Raw genomic sequence first — 22790 nt, 5'->3', positions numbered from 1 at the left:
TAGAGTTTCAAGTGATATTATTGATCATCCAGTATATCCATTTTATGAATGAGGACACTGGGACTCAGAAAGAGTCACTTGCTAAAGACTCACATTGATGATATTAAAATAGAGAATGATTTAAACTTCTCACCTACATTTGGTCCATTCACTGTCCTTCAGAAGCATGGACATCTAAACAACTATAGTTCAGTACTCTGTGCAGAGTTTGACGGGAATTGCTAAAAGGAAAGCCATTCTAGATGCACTTTTCTATCTGCCTTTTCTTTAATTTTGCCATTGTCCTAAAGTGAATCGGCACAAGGAAATTCAAAGATTAAGACATTTTCTGAGGAAGGCTGTTGATTGGAACCCACAGCTTGCATATATTTCTATTTTTCTCCTTTTTGCATTCCAAAGTTTATAAGGAAACAACCAGGATAAAATTGTAGGAGAAAAACATAAAGTAGATATATCTTTCTTAAGATAATTTTCAGTTTCTAAAAAAGGTGTGATTAAAAATAATATTTAAGTATATAAGGGAATTTGTTATTGAAGGGAATTCTCACACAAGGAGTCATCACATAAACACATAACATAAACAAGTTACAATACCTGCATATCTAGATTTTCAGTTATTGGATTTATTTAAAATGTACCGTAACCATAACACCTTCCTGGTGAAACTAGAACCATAATTAACAAATTAAGCCAGAGATCTAGTTCAAGTTTATTTTTAAATCTAAATTTCATAATCTGTAGTTGGTTGCACTAAATCATCCTTAACACTTGTGAAAATATGTCAGGCCAGCTACTGTTTCCCGAGGAACAGAGTAAGGAAAGGAAGCAGAATTTAACTCCATTAATTTTTAAGGATTTATTTTGCCCACACAACAAGCAAGCATCCAAAATAGAAAACATGCAAAATGCAGACATAAATAAGAAGTGGTAGTGGTGTCATGAGGCAGTTCAAGCCCTCTGTGCTGAGTGGGCAAGACTGTCACAACCTCAAACACACAGACACATCCACGTCCATGCTAAATTGTAAGTGAAATGTGTCTTGTGTGTTTTCTATGCATTATGCAGACTTCATGCATGCCAAGCAGCATCCTCCTTTACAGGTTTCCCGAGAAACACCGACCTCCTGAATCATGAAGATTTATGTATCCTCTGAACCCAGCCTGGGAATCTGGTTGTTGCAAGTCCTTCCTGGTCAACTGCAGTTAGTCAGAGATTCGAAAACCTGCCGAAGAGAGCAGGACACCTACCTCTATAAATGCCTTAGTTCCAGCTTCTAGGGGAATCAGAGGTTTTTAGATGCTGTTTATAGTGACCCTAGCCAAACATTATCGATATTCAACAGATATTTGCAAATACTAAAATTTAATGATTGTTTAATATATGCCACAGGCCCTGGGCTGGGCATTTTACATGCATTTTTTCATTTAATCCTCACTGTGGTCACTTGGAATAGGGAATATTTTCAACATTCATATTTTGGAGAAAAGAAAACTGAGATTTAAGTGGTTAACTAAGTTGTCCAATGTCACAAAACTAGTCAGTGCACCCTATTACTCAAGTTTGATAAGTCAGTTATTCACTCTGTCCTCAGCTTTCTTGACTATGAATTAAGGTGTTGTCTTCCTCTTCCTCTTTCAGACTTCCTTTTTACCTGGGTTTATTTACTATGTGACTTCATCACAGAGGTAGTTCTGGACATAGGGGATTTCTAAAGAAGGCCAATGGATAAAGATATTTCCTGATGCATGAATGAATTTAGGAGTCAAATTGCACATTAATAATTTGTAATTATTATATATTATAATATGTAATTATTGTATTAGTAAATTTAATAATTTGCCTGTGTATTTCCACCAGTTTCTCTAGTTGGTGTCTGACAAAGTTCTCCTTTGATCAGGTATTCCACATGAAAATCCAGTCATATTTGAATATCGTATTTGGCTATTATTTTATTTTATTTATGCACTGGATATGCATATCCGTTTGTCAACTGAGGCAAAAGACATAGAACTACAGAAAAACAGATACCATGCCTTCAGTCTGTCAGAGTGGTAAAAACTTAATATCAGCTTTGAGCTAAATTCCAAGACATTTGGGGATGGCATAGAGTTTGAGAGCTTTTCTAGTCCTTGAGTTAGCGGTCTCTGTAGGTCTCTGTTGAGAAACCTATCATTTACTGGTCCTAGGCTATGTTCATGCATCCACATGTGTGCAAAGATGTCTCTGTTTTCTATCAGTGAATTTCTGTGTGATGCTTGAAGGCTTAGAGTCAGTCTGTTACTGCTGTGAACACACGGCCATCTGCGAATTCTGAGGCTGTCAGTGACCTTATTTGCTCAAGGCCATGTTCCCCAAATTCAGTCTTTCTCATACTACATAAACAATTTTTTAAATTCATGTTTTTTGACATGTCTTGTAGCCTCAGTATTACTATAATTTAATAGGTTAACTAACTGAAATTGATTTTACAATAAACTTTAAGCACAATAAATAGAAAATTAGTATCACTTGCCGTAAAAAACAAAAAACAACAACAACAAAAAAACAGCCACTAACATAAATTATATGAAACCCAAGCACTGTCATTACATTCTACATGGATACCGTCAAGTCACATCCTTCTTGGTCTAAACTTTAGCAATAAAACCAGAAAGACTATCGCTTCAATGGAAGTGAGGTTGTGAGGAAATAAATAGGTTGATATTTCAAAAGTATACTCACATTGTTGTTGACGTGTTTAGAGGTAGGGTGTGTGACAGGAAAGCACAGGACTGGAAAACCTGTTATATAAGTCACAATCAATGACTAACCGTGACCAGAAACAGTCGTCTTACTTTAAGGACCATTGTTCCTTCCTTCATAATACATACGATTCCATCAGCCCACAACTCCCTTTGGCGCAGCACCTCCTTTCGCTCCGGACTCGAACTACATCCCCCACAATGCACTGCGCGCGGCGCCAGAAATGCGGTCCGCCGCCTCCCGCAGCTTTCCTTCTGTCCCTCCTACAACTCCCACAAGCCCCCACGGCCCCGGGCCTAGGCCCGGCCTCGGGTGGAGGCGGAGGCGGAGGCGCGGGAGTTATGGAGGGGGCGGGATCTGCAGGGAAGTGCGTCAGAGAAGGCGCGGGGAGAGTAGGGTGCTGTGGTCTGAGCTTGAGGGTGAAGCTGGCGGAGCAGGAGGATGGGCGGTGAGTGAGCGGGGTCGGAGTCGCTGGGCGGGGGTCGCGTAGCCGTTAGACGTTTCCAGCAGTTTGAAGAGGGGCCCCTCCTGGGGAGGGGCCAGGGCCAGGGCCGGGCCGGTTCTGAGCCGCAGCGCTGCGGCGGGGTTTTTCCTTCGGCTGAGTGGTCTGGGGAGGGGCCTGGTTGGGTACCTGGGGCCCCTGGCCTGGGGCGGCGCAGGACTGCAGAGCCCTGGCCCCAGCTTGCTTCGAGCTACGCCGGCCCGATAGTGCGCCCTGCGAGGTGACAGCGCCAGTTGTCCGGCCTGGCAAACAGCCACTCAGGGTGCCGGGACCTTTTAAGGTCATTTGAGAGCACCAGGTTGAAAGAGGATTAGAAAAACAAGAATACAAAACCAACTTCTGGAGTTATTGTTAATCACTGTAATTGCCCTATCTCTTCTGTGTCACACTTCCTGTCTTCCAAACTCAGCAACCCCAGTTTGCGAACCTGTTTTCGTGCGCCTTTGTAAGGTGTTTGGTGCGGTCACGGTGTATACTTGCAGTATTTGACTCAGCTTTGATGCGCCTTGAGTCATTTTACTGCGGCCATTTACTACTGCCGTTGAGCCCTGTCCACGCCTTGGGAGTGTTCGTATTTTGCCCAATTCAGTTTTCTTTCTGGCTGAGGAGAAATCATTTAGTTTGCAGATAAGAAGATTCAAAAGTGTAAGGAATGGGGAGAGTAGATAGGAGTGGTTGGCGGCGTAGGGGAGTTTTCCTTAGCTTCGGTGGATCCTAGGAGCAGATTGCTATCTAGCATTATTATATGTTACTGTTCTCTTTGCTCTTCTGCTCACCGGAACAACCTTTCTGTCTGGGTTAACTAACATAACTCTGCCTTCCAAATAGCTGCTGACTCTTAACCTTTTTTTTAGAAGGTTTTCCTCCTCAGTGGAATCTGGGAGGAGCCAATTTTCTCTGCTTGCTTTTCCTGTGCCCTTTCACACTCAAACCCAGAACACTTAATGCTCTGAAGCAATAAAAATTCAGTCTGTAATTAAAAATTTATGTATGGTACACGGCTGACTCTGAGCATGTCTATTGTTTGTATCTGTAATGTGTATGTCCATTTCAGTGTTGTCTGTTTTAGTGTGCAGGTGATAGACTAGAGAACAAGACCTCTGTCTCCGTAGCATCCTGGGTATGTGAGCATTCAATAAGTACTTTCATGATAATGAGTTTTATTTTGAATTTAATTAAGAACATGCTTGCCTTTATTTATTTTTATTCTTTAATGATTATACATTACATTAAGGGTCACGGGGTGGGGAATAGGATAAAGGGTGATTTTGAGATAATTCCTTTCAAAATATTTCCTGTATGTTCTTGAAGTCTAACTTTCTTCTTTCTCCAACTTTTAAACAGAGCAGTCTGAATGCCAGAATGGATAACCGTTTTGCTACAGCATTTGTAATTGCTTGTGTGCTTAGCCTCATTTCCACCATCTACATGGCAGCCTCAATTGGCACAGACTTCTGGTATGAATATCGAAGTCCAGTTCAAGAAAATTCCAGTGATTTGAACAAAAGCGTCTGGGCCGACTTCGCTAGTGATGAGGCAGATGAAAAGACTTATAATGATGCACTTTTCCGATTTAATGGCACAATGGGATTGTGGAGACGGTGTATCACTATACCTCAAAACACATACTGGTATAGCCCACCAGAAAGGACAGGTATTTCTCTTATTTTAACTTTTGTCTACTTTACCTACTCAATAATAAACAAAGTGATGTGATGATAACCCAATTATGTATAAGCAGGTTTGTGGGTTTTTTCTCTCCAAAGAAATAAATCTATGTGTCTCTTCTCTCTCTACCACTTTCTTTGCCCAACTTCTATGAATTACCATGATACTCAGTACCGGTTGAATAAGTAACTGTCCTTATCTTGAGAAAGCCATTTTGAATCTTTGTACTTACTCAGTAAAATTCTTTTTATTAATCTCACATATGTCATGAGGAAATAATTGGGAAAGCACATTGGAAGACTTTAAATATTTGGTAACTGGTAAAAGAGTTAGTATCCAAAACAAATCAATACATACAACTTGGTAGTCTTTTTCTGTGTTAGCTGTGTTTTGGTAGTTATTATCATTTGCCCTGTAAATCTTAGATGATATAATTTGACCAACTCTACATTCAAATCTGTGCATATTTGAGTCTGTTTTATAACAATCTTGACAAGAGTTTGTAGGTTAAAAATATGCATTATGGAAATAAAAAAATATAAGAAATTGTCTGATTTATTTTGCAAGCATTCTTAACATTAAAAAGTTTTAATTTCCAGATATTAAAATGGAAACTTTAGAGCTCTAAGGAACAACTTAGAATTTGTTTCTATTTGTGACTACTTCTGTTGACCACTTAGTGGGAAGCACTGTATTCAGATCACAGCACAACAATTATTATACATCAAAAGGACAGTTGTTATGATAATATAATGGAAAAAAGAAAGGTGAGGGGGTGAGGTTGTGGGGACTGGTTGAAATTAATTGTAAAATGTTCATTTCTACTTATGAGAGCATAGGACCACTTGATGTTTGACTCTCACCAATCATTTATTAAATGCCTCCATATTCCATATAGTACATCAGGGAAGAATATAAATATCTTTGGTCCTGGGGAGCTAACTAATAAGGGGTGTAGGCAGTAAGCTGAAGAAATAAGTATAATGATATAAACAATAGTTAATTATATAGTATGTTGGAAGATGTCGCATTGTATGAGAAAATGCAACAAAATAAAGGGATTTGGAATGTGTAGGGAAGGGGATATTGATGGGCATAAGTTACGATGTTCAATAGTATAGGCAGGATAGGCTTCAACAAGATGTCACTTGAGTAAAGACTATGTAGGTGAAGGAGTTGGCTATATGGAAAACTTCAGGGGGAATTTTTTAAGTTGGAAGGAACAACAACTGCAAGGACCTCATGATGGGAACATTCCTGAAATAGTCAAAGACCAGCAAGGAAGCCACTGGGCTGGAATGGAAGTGGGGGAGAGGGAGAGTTGAGAATGCTGTCAGAAATTACTCTGGGAGTAGGGCAAACTTTGCAGGATTCTGTAGGCATGACGAAGGCTTCTGGTTTTTGCTCTCAATGTGATAGAGTATTGAGTTTTGAGCAGGAGAAATGATCTGGTCACCTAGACAGATGTATTGAAAACAGGTAGTAAACAAAAGTGGAAGCCAGGAGGCTATTGCACTAATTCTTAGGAGAGATGACTGTGACTTAGACCATGGTGGTAGCACTGAGCAGTGGCTGGATTTTAGATAGGTTTTGAAGGTAGATCCACTAGAATTTCCTGGTGGGATGCCTGTAGGCAACAATGACTAAAGTTTCTCTTCTGAGGAACTAGAACAATGGAATTGTCATTACCTGAGATGGGAAGATGGCTGGGGGGGTAGATTTGGCAGAGACAGTCAGAGTTCCTATTTATTTAAGTCTTTGTCTTCTTCTCCTCCCCAGTCTTCTTGCATATCTGTTCTCATTCATTTTACTGCTCCAACTTTTTTTTTTCTTCCTTCCTTGCGTCCATGTCTTAAGTCTGCTGCTGAGAACCACTGGCATTCACTGGGCATCAGTGAATTCTGTGTGTCACTCAAGGCCAAAGAGGTTGCTGTCCTCTGGGAACATCCTTCTATATCACTTTTTATTTCAGAGAATAATTACTGAAAGGGATTTTTGTTAAATGTTTATAATTAAAACAACAAGCAGTCATTGTTATTCGTGTTGCAGAGTCATTTGATGTGGTCACAAAATGCATGAGTTTCACGCTAAATGAGCAGTTCATGGAGAAATTTGTTGATCCTGGAAACCACAATAGTGGGATTGATCTACTTCGGACCTGTGAGTACACTGATCTCAGCAGTACAGTTGGGGGAAGAAGGAAATAAATTTTCCATTCATTGATCTCCGTTATTGGAACAAGATGTGTCCGTACATTGTATCAGTTTGAAATAAGATCTCTAGTGGTATCCCAGTGAACTCTGTTCTGTTGATAGCATATTTTAAAGTTAGATACATACTTACCAAATTGGAAGTATGAATACATTGGATGACAGAATCTAGACCTCCCCAAAAGATGTTATTAGTGGGTCCTTTTAGAGAGTAAATTTAATAGGGCTAAATAATAAATTCCTGTATTTGAGATAAGCATTTCAGTTACTTGGGTTCAGATAGGGATATGTGAAAAAAGTTCCTACAAGCTCTATATGAGTCAAGGGTCAGGACTACCAAAAATGTTAATCCAGTCTTAGGCTGTAGTAACAGAAGTATAGATATCAAAAATAAATGTAAGTATTTATTGGGAGCATTCTGTTCTTTGACAGACTACCTAGAAAATACTGCCTTCATATTTGGACCTGATATTCAGGCTGTAGAGACTTCCTGAAACTTGTGCATAGAATGACCATGTCATGAGGGGAAGCATTGAATAAATATGGCAAGTAGACTTGACCCTGGAATAATGTAAGGGTTAGAGCACTGACCCCTTCACACAGTTGAAAATCCATATATAACTTTTGACTTCTCCAAAACATAACTACTAACAGCCTACAGTTGATCAGAAGTCTTACCAATAACATAGAACAGTCAACTGAGACATATTTTGTATATTATATATATTATATGCTATATTCTTAAAGTAAGCTAGAGAAAAGAGAATGTTACCAAGAAAGTCATAAGGAAGAGAAAATACATTTACAGTCCTGTTCTATTAAAAATTTGCATGTATGTCAGCCTGTACAGTTAAACTGTGTTATTCAAGGTATTCAATTTTGTATTGCAAATATATAAGGAGAAGTTTATTACTAACCGTGTTTGAAGGGAAATTGGAGAAAAGACTTTTATGTAGTTCCAAAAAGAAAAATGAGCCCTAGAAGGTCAAATTTGGTTTAGAGTTGATATTAAGATATTACTAATAATTAAAATAGTGTAAAAATGGAAGTCCATGTAAAGTCCATCAGCTTTCCTCTCCTGTTGAGGGAAATTATGATAATTAAAGCTGCCATTTATTGAGTGCTGAGATCCTCTGCTCTGTGCTTTATGTATATTATTTCAACAGGTCTTTTATAACCACCATTCATTTACTTCTTATTCCTGCCTTGAGATCCTAGAAGGATGTAGATTGATTTGTATGTGGAACCAGAAGGTTTTGCTTCAAATGCTGGCTCTACCGATTACTATGTTACCTTGTACAAGTTATTTATACCTCTTGCTTCTGTTCCCTCATTTATAAAATGGAGATAATAATAGTACGTCCTTCATAGGGATTTTGGGAGGATTAATACACAAAGCATCAGTGCCTGACACAGTGAGCCTCAGTAATTGCTAACTGTTAGTGTCCTTTTGCTTTTATCAGGTAGCATCTTTGTGAACAAAGTGCTTTAAAGAAGAATCCTTAAAATTAAAGTATTCCTTTCTCACTTTTTAAAAAAGATTTTAAAATTTATTTTAGAGAGAGAGATTGGGAGAGAGAGAGCATGAGTGGGGGGAGGGGCAGAGAGAGAAAGAATCTTAGGCAGACTCCCCACTGAGCTTTGAGCCCAGCACAGGGCTCTTTCTCAGGACCCTGAGATCACCACCTGCTCAGAAACCAAGAGTGGGATGCTCAACCAATAGCGCCATCCAGGGGTCCCTCCTTTCTCACTTTTTGAGAAAAGGTCTAATGAGTACATGAAAGAAATTGCCATTGTGAAAAAACTGTCGGAAATTGTGGTAACATACCTTTTTTTCTCTTTTTCAAAATCAGATCTTTGGCGTTGCCAGTTCCTTTTACCTTTTGTTAGTCTAGGTTTGATGTGCTTTGGGGCTGTGATTGGACTTTGTGCTTGCATTTGCCGGAGTTTGTATCCCACCATTGCCACAGGCATTCTCCATCTCCTTGCAGGTGAGTCTTGTCATTATCCGTACCTTTTATCTTCTTCCTGTTTCCATAGAGACAAAGAGTCATAATTCTTAAACATTCACATATTGTTGCCCTGTCATGTTGCCTGAAAAGCTCTTACTATGCTCTTATGTAGTTACGTTTTGTTTTGTTTTCCTTCAAGGTCTCTGTACGCTGGGCTCAGTGAGTTGTTACGTTGCTGGAATTGAGCTACTCCACCAGAAGCTAGAGCTGCCTGAGAACGTGTCTGGTGAATTTGGATGGTCCTTCTGCCTGGCTTGCGTCTCAGCTCCCTTACAGTTCATGGCTTCTGCTCTCTTCATCTGGGCTGCTCATACCAACCGGAAAGAGTACACCTTAATGAAGGCATATCGTGTGGCATGAGTGGGAAGCTGCCTGCTTTGCAATTGCCATTTTATTATTTTTCAATATTAATATTTCCCCTTGTCTCCCCCCCATTGTTTTTAATTTAACTTTTTTCTTTGTGGATATACCATTTTATCCTGAAAATCCATTCTATTTATTCACACAGACAGTTGTTTCTTAATACCACTACAATTTATATGGATTATTCTGAATGAGTCCATCTTTTAAACAAACTAATCTAGGTTCAGAGTCCAGACAGCAAGAAATGGGTAGACACTTGCATCACATTTGTGAAAGAAAACTGATAGTGGGAAATTGACCCAAACACATCTACTGAAGTCTGTTAGACTTTTCAGTAAATATCTGTTGAACTAGAAACTCTTCATTGTCTCTGAGAAACCTCTCATCGTTGTAAGAACTTAGGGTCACTTTGCCAGTGTAGATAGCCTGTCAGCCAGAGCATTAATGCTATTTTCAAAGATTTTAAGCTATATAAAATGAGATTATCTAAGATCCTTATCCCCAAATACAGGCATACAGCTTTATTCAAGGTGAAGTATGGCAGCTGTTTAACTAAACTATGTCTGTCTGCAAGAAAGGAAGTGAAAAATACAGTGTTTACTGGAAATTTTAACTTTGTAACTGCAAGAATTCCAATTCAGCCAGACAAGAGGATTAACCTTATTTTACTTTACCTTTTTTTGTATTTTTTTTTTTTTAAGCTTCCTTAATGTCAGTAGGATTTTCAATACAACCAAACCATTTTGGATTTTTGCTCCTTGCCTCCTCACACATCAGACTTATTAAGAGTGCTTTCTTTCTAACACAACTTTGGGGTCACGGAGTAATATTTTCCAACTCCTTTCTATTTATTCCAGCTCAGTACCATGAAGAAGGTTCCACCATAATGACCCTCCGGAGCTAGGAAAACTACCACAAGACCTAAAGCTTTGGCTGGTCATTAACTTCCAACTATGGTCTTTATTTCTTGTGGTGAAATGATGTGCCTTTCCTTGCCTAAATCCCTTCCTGGTGTGTATCAACATTATTTAACATCTTCTAATTCAGTCATTTTTTTATAAATATGTCTATAAACATTGAACTTTAAAAAATCTTATTTACTTATTCCATTACTGTAGCACTTGACAGATTTTAAAAAATGTAACTTAGTAATTTCTTACAGTATCCTGAATCTGTCTTTTTTAAAAAATAAAAAAATGAGAAGAAACTCAATTGTGTATCATGTCTGAGTTGATTTAAATCTCAATATTTTAGGATAAAGAAGTACAGGATTCTCAATGAGTATCTCCGTGGTTCTTTGGAAAATGCCTTTTTCAGGCATCTCTGTTTTATCTTCCAAAAAATATGGGAACTTCTTGCCCTCATTAGAAATAAGAGCCTCTTTATCCATTATGTTTCAGAGTTTTAAAAACATGTTTTCAGAGTAGTTTTGTGATCCTATGTGTCCTATTTAATGTGGCTAGATTTTTTAAGAAAAGTTGTATAATGGCTATAGGTGTTTGTGTTCTATAGCACAGAAATAATCAAGTCTGCTTCTGACTTAAAGCAGAGCCAGTATTACTCTGCAGCTGATTATTGCCTATGCAGTTGCTGCTTACTCACTTTTCTACCTCTTCCTCACTCTTCACGTTTCACTGCCTTTCAGTACCTTTTGTGGAAGGTAGAAAAGCTAAGTAAACATACAAAGCGTTTGGGCACAGGGTTTTAAAATTATTGACCAACATGACATTTTTGTATTGGGAGATACTTATTTTGGACAACATCCCTGCCTCTTGTCACCCCAAGTTGTCTGTGACTGTCAGTCCAACACCAGTCTTTAATATGTACTGTGGAAACTCAGTCACTATCCGACTTTGAGTTCCAGCCTCACTGGTAGTATCCTGAAGTGTGGAAAGCCGGCATCATAAACCCTGGTGTTGCATATGTGTTGTGGTTGATATTTCAAGCACATTTCAAAACAGCTGAGGTTGTCTTCTTTTGTGAAGACGTTTTTCTTTGGAACACATAGGGCTGTGTTGTTTCATTTGATGTGAAAATTAGTTTTTCAGCTATCTCTTGTGTCTAATCAGGTAGAACCATACGAAATTGGTGATATTTGACCATTTTGACAAGTATAGTTTTGTTCATCTCTTTTCACCTGATCTTTGAAAGCCACCCCCAAAGTTACTTAATTTTCAGGACATGAGTTTTATGGCAATTTAAGAATCATGTTTTAAAATCTTAATTTCATGGTTCCTAATCTCATCAAGTGATGTGAATAAGTATCTTTTAATCCTTTTTGGCAAAAGATTCATTTCAAAAATTTTTAGAGATAGCCATAAAAACAGTAAAAGTTGACACAATAAAATGGGAATAATCCTAGAAGAATTTATTTGTTTAGTTAACACTGCACCTGCTATCTATGTCATGATACTCTAGGGTCTCAGTAACTTAATAATGAAGTAATAGTAATGTATTAACATTTGCCTGCTTAAAGTACTTCTGTGTTTTTGTGTTGGGGTGGAGGGGAGGGAAAAAGTTGGTAAGTTACTTAAAGATGGACTGATGTAGTCACACCAGTGAGAAAAATGAGATGACCATAGAACAGTTCAATTTAGTTTTTTATCCATTCTTGAGACCACCAAATTGCAGGCTAGCACTATTAAAACTTATAGATCCAGTCATGTTCAACTGACTATAAGAAGATAGTGTGAGGGCATTTTAAAAAGTAACCCTCATGTGAACTTTCACCAGAGATGAAAACAACCTATTGAATTAACCTGATTTTGCCTGTTACACTTGCCAAGATTTCTCAGCAAATAAATGGGCTCAGCTTTGAAGATGCAAATTGTAATGTCACAAGCTTCATGGGACTTTGTGCTGGCTGAGATGGGTGTAGTCTTGTCCTCCTTTCAGCCCTCTACTCATAAGGGAATAAGGATTCATACTTTAAAAAGAGAGGAATAAAACGAAGCACATCTGTGTATAGGAATTCTTTTTCTATTGCTCATCAGGTGTGCCAACATACTATTTTCCCTTGGATCAAATTATGATGAATGCCAGCACCTTGCGAATTCATTATATGAGCTTTTAAATTGCAAAAAAGAACAAATGAGAAAGATTATTTGCTCTATGGAAGAAATTGCCATAAGAGTCCTTTAGTTCCTCTACAGTGCTAAAATTTTTCTTAGCAAAGTCAGTATGTTATTTGACATACTAACATTTACACACTTTCTTCAAACTTACATAAAGCGAGATCCAATTTATATTACTTTCTACCTTTGCAGTGTTGTCAAAACATGAAATAAGGAGAAAAAGATAATTCTGTTTTGTCTTCACCTTTTAAAATACTTGTGTTACTGGGTAACGCATCACCTTTTATATCTGACTCAGTGTCTCAGGGTGTGAACTTGACCTCAGCTCTCCTTCAGCCTTTCTGCCCCTCTCAGACTTCTAGACTTCTGTTCTTGTTTCTCTTCATGCAGCTTGTGTTGTCATTGGTATATTCAGGAGAAACTTGGACTCCCATGTTCCCATAACCTTTCACGGCCCCTTCCTTCACAATCCTTAGGTTTAAGGCTTATCTTCATAGACTGTGCTATCCAGTTTTCTTATTCTCAGTCTCAAGATACTAAGGATGGCTGTTCAAAACTACTCAGCTGATTCTGTTTAAAAAGTTATGCTCTTTGACTTTAGCTGCTTGACAGTTGTTGATTTATTACTGCTCCCTACCACACATTCTCCAAATCTCTACAAAAGTTAGTTGTTGGAAACCCTTACTCTTCTTCCTCAATTTACATAGAGGGAGTTTCATGTTCTTTTTAATGAGGAAATACTGGAATGAACTCTTCCAGTTTCTGCAGTCATTTTTGCTCCTCCCTAAAAAAGAAGGAATATATTATGACTGGAGATATTGCTAGGATCATGGCATCCACAAAAAGCAGCACAGTGTGTGATGGTTAAGTATCCAGCTCAGAAGACATTCTGGAATACTAAATTTGTAATCCCAGGTCTGTCACTTAGCCTTTCCAAGCCCCACTTTCCCCATCTGTGAAATGCTATGATTATCATACCTGCCTCATACAGTTGCAATGAGGATTATGTAAATTGCTGAGCATAAAGTACTTAGTCAGAAAATGCTAGTTATGACTGGCTGTATGAAGAGGGGATGAGGTTACCAAGCCTATAGAGCAGTGCTGCTCAGCCTAGGCTGCACGTTGGAATTGCCTGGAAAACTTTAAAAAATATTTGCGTCCCAGACATTTCGTGATTTACTCAGTCTGAGGTGTGGCCAGGTCACTGATTTTTTTAAACCTTTCAAAGTGATTCCAGTGGGTAACTATGTTTGGAAACTATATTTGAAACTTCGTTTAAAAGCAAGAAATAGGATTCCCCGTCTCGTAGGCAGATTGTTAGAAACTGACAGTGGGCTTTGTCAAATAAACAGACCTGGTACGGTGCCTGCTTTTTTTTTTTTTTTTTTAAAGATTTTATTTATTTATTTGACACAGAGAGAGAGAGATCACAAGTAGGCAGAGAGAGAAGGGGAAGCAGGCTCCCTGCTGAGCAGAGAGCCCGATGCGGGGCTCGATCCCAGGACCCCGAGACCATGACCTGAGCTGAAGGCAGAGACTTAACCCACTGAGCCACCCAGGTGCCCCCAATGCCTGCTTTTTAGAAGCCATTTCTTTCCTGTGCTTTCCAACACTCTCTTCTGGTAACTAACTGGCTTTTGGAGACAGGCACCAATCCATCCCACCAGTGCTGGAAGGAGATGTGTATGAAGAATGTGCCTGCAGACCCAATACACTCCTGTGGCTTGTCCTAAGGTTCAGATTTGGCAAGAAGTATAGGAAGCCTCATTTGTTTTGTCTTCAATTCCAAATTATTTTCTTTAATCTGGTACTTTCAGGGACTCTGTACTTTGGAGTGGCTAGGTCTCGATAAATAAAGTGAATACTTCGACCCCTGTCTACTTATCAATTCATTGCATTCCTGCTGTTTCATTTAGAATCACAAAGGACAGGGGCATGAGTTATTGACATCAACCTCTTCACAAGTCAGAAGTACTTGAGCATGGATATAGAAAATGAGGATAAAGTAGTATCTGCCTTGACAGGTTACTGTGACAGTTAAGAAGATCCTGAAATGTAAGAGCTTAATAAAGGGCAGGTATTTGTTTCGGAGGCCAACACAGCATGTTGTGGGGGAGGCAGCCTTTGCCTGGCCTCTGTGGTCAGGCTGTATGTACGGGAGTTGGAACTGCTCTGGCTTGTACTATGACTGCCATTCAGCTGGTGCTATATTAGTGGGGAGAATCTAGTTTCCAGTTTAAGGTTCAGAACAGTTCATTGCATGGACTTTTTAGCCATCCTTGCATCTCAAAGTGGAAGAATTTTTAAAGCTTCTGTTTGTATCTTTTGTCTCAAACGAGACACCACTTAATGTGGGATCTTTGGTTTTTCAATGATTTTGCTAAGCGTCAGTTGGTGATTTAAATCTGCCTCAAAAATCTGTCTTTATCTTGTTTAAATCCACATCCATTGAGGGAACAGGAAGAAATTGGATTTCTGTGGCTTATTCTCAGACTCCTAAAACCAACTACTACCACCTGCAATGCAATTTGATTCTCATGGTTCATTTTAAGAGCTAAGCATGGCGGGGCACCTGGGTGGCTCAGTGTGTTAAGCCTCTGCCTTCGGCTCAGGTCATGATCTCAGGGTCCCACATCCGGCTCTCTGCTCAGTGGGGAGTCTGCTTCCTTCTCTCTCTCTCTCTGCCTGCCTCTCTGCCTACTTGTGATCTCTCTCTGTCAAATAAATAAATAAATTCTTAAAAAAAAAAAAAAGCTAAGCATGGCAACAGATTTCAGGAACACACACCGTAGGTCCAATCTCTGGGTATTATTCATGAGTACTTACAATAAGTTGTAGAGTGGGACTTTTCTTATTGTCCCGAACTTAAAGGAGCATGTAAGGGCATGTAAGACAAGAAATTAACCAAAAAGATTCTAGAAAGACTTCAAACAGGCCTATAAGCCCCTTCTAGGACTTATTTAGAGGTAGCAGAATCAATTTTATTATCCTAACTCTGCAACTATCACCCCAGGCAGTGCTTCCCCTTCGTCCACACTTGAAATAAGAAGATGATGGGAAGGAAAAAAGGGAAGAAGAGGCCTGGGTCATTAAGTTGAGGATATTGTGGCCTCTCCTCTCCTCCTCCACAGCAGGGAGGTAGGGACTTCCTCCACATGCTGGACACCATTCTAGATGAACAAGCCCAGCTACCCTCTGGTTCATTCAAGACTTTCACATCCACAGAACTGCCTTGGATTTAAACAAATCTACTGAAAATCTCAGCTCTTTTTTTACTGCTTGAGAATCTGCCAATTTAAATAATTTTTTTTACTTCTCAGTGGGATAAAAATGTCCATCTTCATGTTTGTTGTGAGGGTTAAATAATACCTGCAAATCTCTTAGCGTGGTGTCCAGCACATCTTTGGATTTCAAGAAATGGTAACCATAATTAATCTGCAGATGATTTCAGATCCCCAGTCTCACCTTCTCTCCAAAGCTCTAGGTCTAAGCTTTCTAACTGCCTTTAAGACAGCTCCATTTGAATATTTTCATGATACCTAAAACTTAATATGTCCAGATTAAACTCATCTTTCTTCTCATAATTTCTCCTGTTCCCATTATCTTTATGTTTCTTCCATCACCTAGATTTTCAATGCTGACAACATCTTCAGCTCTTGTTTCTGTGCCTTATATATCCAGTTGGTTATCAAGGCTTTTTGATTCTACTCCCGTAAGGTCTATCTCACTAAAACCCACCTGTCCTACCCTGGTTCAGGCTCTTGGATGACAGTAATTTCTCCTGTTCCCATTATCTTTATGTTTCTTCCATCACCTAGATTTTCAATGCTGACAACATCTTCAGCTCTTGTTTCTGTGCCTTATATATCCAGTTGGTTATCAAGGCTTTTTGATTCTACTCCCATAAGGTCTATCTCACTAAAACCCACCTGTCCTACCCTGGTTCAGGCTCTTGGACGACAGTAACTTCTCTGCTCATGTCCTCACTGCCAGCTCTCTCCTATAATCCATTTTACACACCCTGCCATTCCAATTTGCAAAAGCATAGATTTGATCACATCAACCCTTTATTTAAAATTTTTCAATGAGGGGCACCTGGGTGGCTCAGTCAGTTAAGTGTTTGTCTTAGGCTCAGGTTATGGTCTTGGGATCCTGGGATCCAGGCCCATGTCAGGTTCCCTACTCAGCAGGGAGTCTGCTTTTCCCTTTTCCTCTACCCCTCTCCCTGCTCATTCTCTCTCTCTCTCTCTCAAATGAATAAATAAAATCTTTAAAAGAAAATTTTCAATGATTCCTCATTGCTTATAGAAACAACCTAGAATAGTCTAGATTTAGTCTCCTATCCAAGTTCTAGAACTAGCTTGTTGTATCTTTGCAGTATTTTCTGTTTCCCTCCTTTAGCTTTGGTCAAACTCACTATTGCTTTTTCCCAGTTTGTGTTTTCTTAGGTGCATGCTTCTTATTACATTGCCTTTATTTCTGGAATACTATTCTCCACATATTCAAATTCTCTCCATATCACATTATCGAAATTACAGTTTCAAAATCATAACAATTTCTTTACCAAGTAGACTAATTTAAAGCTTATCTAAAATGTCTTATTCTTTTGAACTCCTTATAACCCACTGAGCAACTTCTTTCTTGTGGCTTTGGTCACTTTCTGCCTTGCATTTGATTAATATGCATTCATCTTCTGTACTAGAATGTATTGCTTATTTAATCTTTGTATCTCCAAACATCTTCCACATTGCCTTGCAAAGAGTAGTCGCTCAAGAAATAAGAGGTTTCTGAGTGATAATCCTTGAAATTATTAGAAAGCCTCACTGTAAAATATATGCTTAAAATTACATTATCTAGGAAAGAATTAGAATTGATAGACAAGAGCTCAAGTCTAACACTTTGGAGGGAAAACTCTATAGCAGGTCCTGCAAGGTAACTGAGATTTATAGATTTAGCCTTCCCACTCTTACCTAGAAGAGGATGTGGATGTAGTTCTTTGCCAGTTGTGATGGGAAATGGACAATTTAAGTTAATAACTCAGGCTTTTGTGATTTTTTGCACATTTTGTATGAAGAGCTTCATCTAGAAAATGTTTGAAGTTTTTTTTTAATCAACTTGCTTAGAAGACATTTCAGAACTATGTAAAACACTGATGAAAGAAATTGAAGATGACACAAACAAATGGAAAGATAGTCCATGTTCATGGATTGGAAGGACAAATATTGTTAAAATGTCCATGCTACCCAATCTATAGAATTAATGCAAATGCTATCAAAATACCAACAGCATTTTTTCACAGAACTAGAACAAATAATTCTAAAATTTGTATGGAACTACAAAAGACCCCAAGTAACCAAAGACATCTTGTAAAAGAACAAGACAGGGAGTATCACAATCCCAGATTTCAATATACACTGCAAAGCTGTAGTAATCAAGATCATATGGTACTGGCACACAAATAGACACAAGGGTCTATGGAACCGAAGAGAGCCCAGAAATAAACCCATACTTATACGGTCAATTTATCTTTGACAAATGAAACGAGGAAAACAATGGGAAAGAGACAGTTTCTTCAACAAATGGTGCTGGAAAAACTTTTGCATGCAAAAGTTTAAAACGGAGTCGCTTTCTGACATCCTATGCAAAAATAAACTCAAAATGATTAAAGACTTAAATGTGAGACCTAAGACCATAAAAAACCTATAAGAGAGCATGGACAGTAATTTTTCTGACATCGGCCACAGCAACATTTTTCTAGAAATCTTTCTTAAGGCAAGAGAAACAAAACCAAATTAAACAACGGGGACTACATCAAAATAAAAAGCTTCTGCACAGCAAAAGAAACAGTCAACAAAACAAAAAAGACAACTTATTGAATGGAAGGAGATATTTGGAAATGACATATCTGATGAGATTAGCTTCTAAAATATATAAAGTACTTATACAACCGAACACCCAAAAACCAAGTAATCTGATTAAAAATGGGCAGAAGACATTTCTCCAAAGAAGACACATAGATAATATGGACATTCCTCAGAAAAATTAAAAATAAAATTACCATATGATCCAGTAATTCCACTATTGGGTATTTACCCAAAGAATATGAAAACACTAATCCAAAAAGAAATATGCACCCTTATGGTTATTGCAGCATAATAGCCAGATAATGAAAGCAACCCAGTGCCCCTTCATAAATGAATGGATAAAGAAGATGTAACACACAGACACACACACACACACACACACACACACACACACACACACACTGGAATATTAGTCATAAAAAGAATGAAATCTTGCCATTTGCAACAACATGGATGGATCTAGAAGTATAATGCTCAGTAAAATTAGTCAGAGAAAGACAAATGCCATATGATTTCAATTATATGCAGAATTTAAGAGACAAATCAAATGGGCAAAGAAAAAAGAGATAAAAGAACAGACTTAAACATAAAGAACAAACTGGTGGGTACCAATGGAGGGGTGGAGGAAGAGTGAAATAGGTAAAGGGGATTAAGAATACACTTATTGGGGCGCCTGGGTGGCTCAGTGGGTTAAGCCGCTGCCTTCGGCTCAGGTCATGATCTCAGGGTCCTGGGATCGAGTCCCGCATCGGGCTCTCTGCTCAGCAGGGAGCTTGCTTCCCTCTCTCTCTCTCTGCCTGCCTCTCTGCCTACTTGTGATCTCTCTCTGTCAAATAAATAAATAAAATCTTAAAAAAAAAAGAATACACTTATTGTAATGAGCACTGAATAATGTATAGAATTATTGAGTCATTGTATTGTACACCTGAAACCAATACAACAGTGCATGTTAACTGACATTTTTAAAAAGTAATGGAGACTGATGGCACCTAATGTTAAAGAAATTCCATCACCGGTAATATACAGACTGGCTCTGAGAGCCACCTATTGAAAAAGCTGAGGAATAATGACAACTTTTCAATCAACAAATTTCGGGAGAAACTCAATTGCCCCCAAAACCCTTTTTAATTCCACTACTAGTTTTCATGAACAAATTGTCATTTGTCTTGTAATGTTTACTGTATGTTACTGTAATATTTTTCTTTTGTGATATATTATCAAAGCACATATTCAATAATAACATGAATAAAAACAAACAAGATTCAGAACTCAACACTGTTGGAAAAGTTTGATGCAGTCAATCCTTATCTATCTTTATCTACATTTAAACTATGCAGTAAAGTTCTACAATGAAATCAGGGCATTGTTCCATTGTTACAAGTTTAACAGGTAAACTGAGGGGAGTATGAGTACTTTAATGGAATGAAGATGTCTCATTTCAAAGGCATAGTCATCAAGAGGTAACTTTTCATCAAGAGGAAATTTTATCATATATTTCCAATCAGGATCTGTTCTCAAAGAACTCTGCCAATATTATGCCATTCTCTCTTGATTTCTGAAATAGTACTCATCTTTATTAATAGATATTTAACAAACAATAATTTATTTCCTTCAAAGGAAATTAGTCCAATATTTGGTTCAATAAATAATTTTTACTATTTCCTAACTTGCCTTAGATAATTCTTTATTTATCAACAATCTTTGCATTCTGTCTCATTATTCTTAGGATACCTTCCAAGCTCCTAAAATGGCCTTATGCTCTCACCAGCAATTTTCATTCTTCAAAAAGACTGACTTTTGAATTTTCTCAGTGGGTCATGCCTACCATAGTTTAAAAACATGACCTTATAATTCTTCATTCACCCAGCCATTCAGAGGTGTGTTTTCTGTCCCCTTCCCCTGAATCTGGGCTAACTTGTATTGCTTTGACTAATAGAGTTTGATTTAAATAATACAATGAGTTCATAAAAGGTTATGTGGCTTTAGGGTGGTTTTCTCCTGAAACAATTGGTTTTAGAATACTCACTTGTGGAACATTCCCTCTCAGAACCCGCCTGTCATGCTGTGAAGCCCAGGCCACGTGGAGAGACCTTGTGTAGATGATCCAGTCAAATTCCCAAGCTAAGCTCCCAGCTGACAGCCAAGATCATCCTTCAACCATGTGCTCAGCCAACTTGGATGTCTATTCCTTCTAAGCCTTCAGATGACTCTGGCTCCACCACTATCTTACTGTAAGTCTGCGAGCTTCCAATCAAGAACCACTCAGCTAAGCCCATTCAATCTAAAAACTCTAAGAGATAATAATAATTTGTTGTTTTTGCTGCTACATTTTGGGGTCATTTGTTATACAATCACAGTATCTAGAACAATCTCCTTTCCCACCACAGGCTTTCAAAAGGTATTTTTCTCTTCCTGAATGGTTTTTCTGACCGCCCCCCCCACCCCATGCTGTCCCCACTCTTTTGCATGGCTAACTCCTATTGATTTTTAAAATCAAGCTTAATATTTACTTATTCACCAAATTTTCCCTGGCCGTGTACCTTGGGCTCATTCTCCCTCTTATTATTTCACACACTGTGAAGTTCTTGACTATGGTAATAAAGTTCAAGTTGGGGAGTAATTCTATGTGTCATCTCTCCTTTTAAACTCCATGGATCCAATCATCCCATACCTTAGTATAATATAAGGGGCATTCTGGGGTTACTAAATACTATCGAAGTCCTTTTTGAGAAGGACATGAAAAAAGTTCAGTCCAGTCTGGTAATCAAGGTCAGTTAGTGAAATATTAAAACAAAAAAGCCATTCAGAGTTGGAACTATCTCTTTTCTTAGCTTAGGCTTTTCTCTGGCTGGGAGGCCTACAGTAGGGGAGGGAAGTGAGCTGTCTTTTCTGCCCTCAGTCACTTTCTTCTACATGGACAGAGACTTTCTGGCCCTCCAAGGTCAAACTGTGGAAAGAGTAGGTTAGGAAGAAGGACAGTATATTGTGTCTGGTACAGATGTCATCTGACCTTGGGGCATGTAGCGCCTACACAATTGCTGGTTCTTTCTCTTTTAAAAGCCATTTCAGGGGAGTTTCTCAGAGACCGTCCATCTGCAGATCTTCAGACTCTATTTCTTTTAACAAGTGAAAGTGTCTCTCCTTTAGCTGTGTGCTTACCACTCCCTCCTCAGTCCTTGCGTTCCTGGTGCTGCAGAAAAATAAAAACCAGACCGCAAGAGACCAAGTGACCCTTGGAGAAGTAGGAGAACTCGGATTTATTTTACACCGGTGGACCCAGATGAGCTTGTACTTGAACTTCTGGGCCCTGGAAAACAGGGTTATGGGCTTCTATAGGGGACTGCAGGCAGTTAGGTTCCAAGAGCCATGCTGACTGCCGATAGGTGGGTTTAAACTCGGGGAGCAGGGGCTGCTTTAGGCAGGAAAAGTAGAGCAGGAGGCCTTTGGCAGGAAGCCTGTTTACAGAAGCAGAAATGGTTGGTTATTTCTTGCTCCCAGTAGGGCTTATGGTTATCTCTAGCTTGTTATTAGTAACTTTTCATCTTCTGGGGCCTCCTGGCCTGGGCATTCTCTGGGTAATTTTCCTCTTCACCGGTAGAGTGATTTCTTTCTGTTGGGATCATATTACTCTCAGGTTGTTCAAGAGTTCTCTCTCAATCTTTCTCTCTGTCTCTCTCTTTTTCTTCTTCTTCTTCTTTTTTTTTAACCAGGACTTCTATTATGAGGGAAACATTTAGCTCCCAAGAAACAAGAACAGATAAGTCCCTCTCAGCTGAACTCCCAAGTTCTCACACTGCTTCATGCTTCAGGCTCATCTGGCCAACCCCTTTTATTGTCAGGCTTTCCGAGTGTGAGTCAGATATTCTTACACAGATTTCTCAAATGCCAGGGGCACATGCCAAGTTCCCTCAGTAAAACCCTTCTCAATTGGCAAGCTCCCTCCTCACCATAGTGGATGGGACAGGGGAAAGACTGTGAGCCTGCAGCATCTCTCCCCAGAGATGTCTCTCTCCTAATTTTCCAAACTTTGATTAACCCTAAAGCATTTACATATCTTTGTGGGGAGTGAGAACCTGAATGTCCCAAGATGGGCTTTTAGACCCACTTTCTGCAAATCCTGCACGGGGGTCTAATATTTCAATTTGGAATGCGGACCTTCTGATAAAACTAAACTGAGATGACAGGGTAACTTACATTTAAATCCTCTTAAAAACAGAACAGTAATAATTTTTATTTATCATCTTCTTCCTTCCCTGGGTTAGTTAAAATCCACAAGAACAGAAATCTTGTCTGGCTTCCGTCATAGTACACCGCTACTTAGCACAGTGCATACTATACTTATATTTAATAAGTAC

General features: G+C 38.8%; 1 protein-coding gene across 4 annotated transcripts; it reads left to right on the top strand.

Annotated features, from left to right (window-relative positions):
• Window positions 1-3074: 3074 nt before the first annotated feature.
• Window positions 3075-10709, top strand: CLDND1 (claudin domain containing 1). Of its 4 annotated transcripts, none has more exons than XM_080805221.1 (6): window positions 3075-3190; window positions 4589-4898; window positions 6962-7072; window positions 8976-9113; window positions 9274-9360; window positions 10355-10709. In XM_080805221.1, the coding sequence occupies exons 2-6, from the start codon at window positions 4607-4609 to the stop codon at window positions 10399-10401; spliced, it is 675 nt and encodes a 224-aa protein (XP_080661347.1). In that variant the 5' UTR covers window positions 3075-3190; window positions 4589-4606; the 3' UTR covers window positions 10402-10709. The 4 variants fall into 4 exon arrangements, with proteins under 4 accessions (XP_080661347.1, XP_080661345.1, XP_080661346.1 ...); XM_080805219.1 differs by having other exon boundaries at window positions 9274-9476; XM_080805222.1 differs by lacking the exon at window positions 10355-10709 and adding an exon at window positions 4314-4364 and having other exon boundaries at window positions 3111-3190; window positions 9274-9636.
• The last annotated feature ends 12081 nt before the right edge of the window (window positions 10710-22790 follow it).

The sequence above is a fragment of the Martes martes genome, assembly GCF_963455335.1.
Source record: "Martes martes genome assembly, chromosome: 1".
Classification (NCBI taxonomy): domain Eukaryota; kingdom Metazoa; phylum Chordata; class Mammalia; order Carnivora; family Mustelidae; genus Martes; species Martes martes.
Note: the sequence above shows the minus strand (reverse complement) of the source record. Positions and strands in the feature narration are given on the sequence as shown.

Excerpts from the sequence above, each read along its gene's own strand:
- CLDND1 (XM_080805219.1), top strand. The coding sequence starts at position 4,607 with ATGGATAACCGTTTTGCTACAGCATTTGTAATTGCTTGTGTGCTTAGC. Across the intron at positions 7,073-8,975 it reads GATTGATCTACTTCGGACCT|ATCTTTGGCGTTGCCAGTTC; the intron begins GTGAGTACACTG and ends TTTCAAAATCAG. Across the intron at positions 9,477-10,354 it reads AAGAGTACACCTTAATGAAG|CTCAGTACCATGAAGAAGGT; the intron begins GCATATCGTGTG and ends TATTTATTCCAG.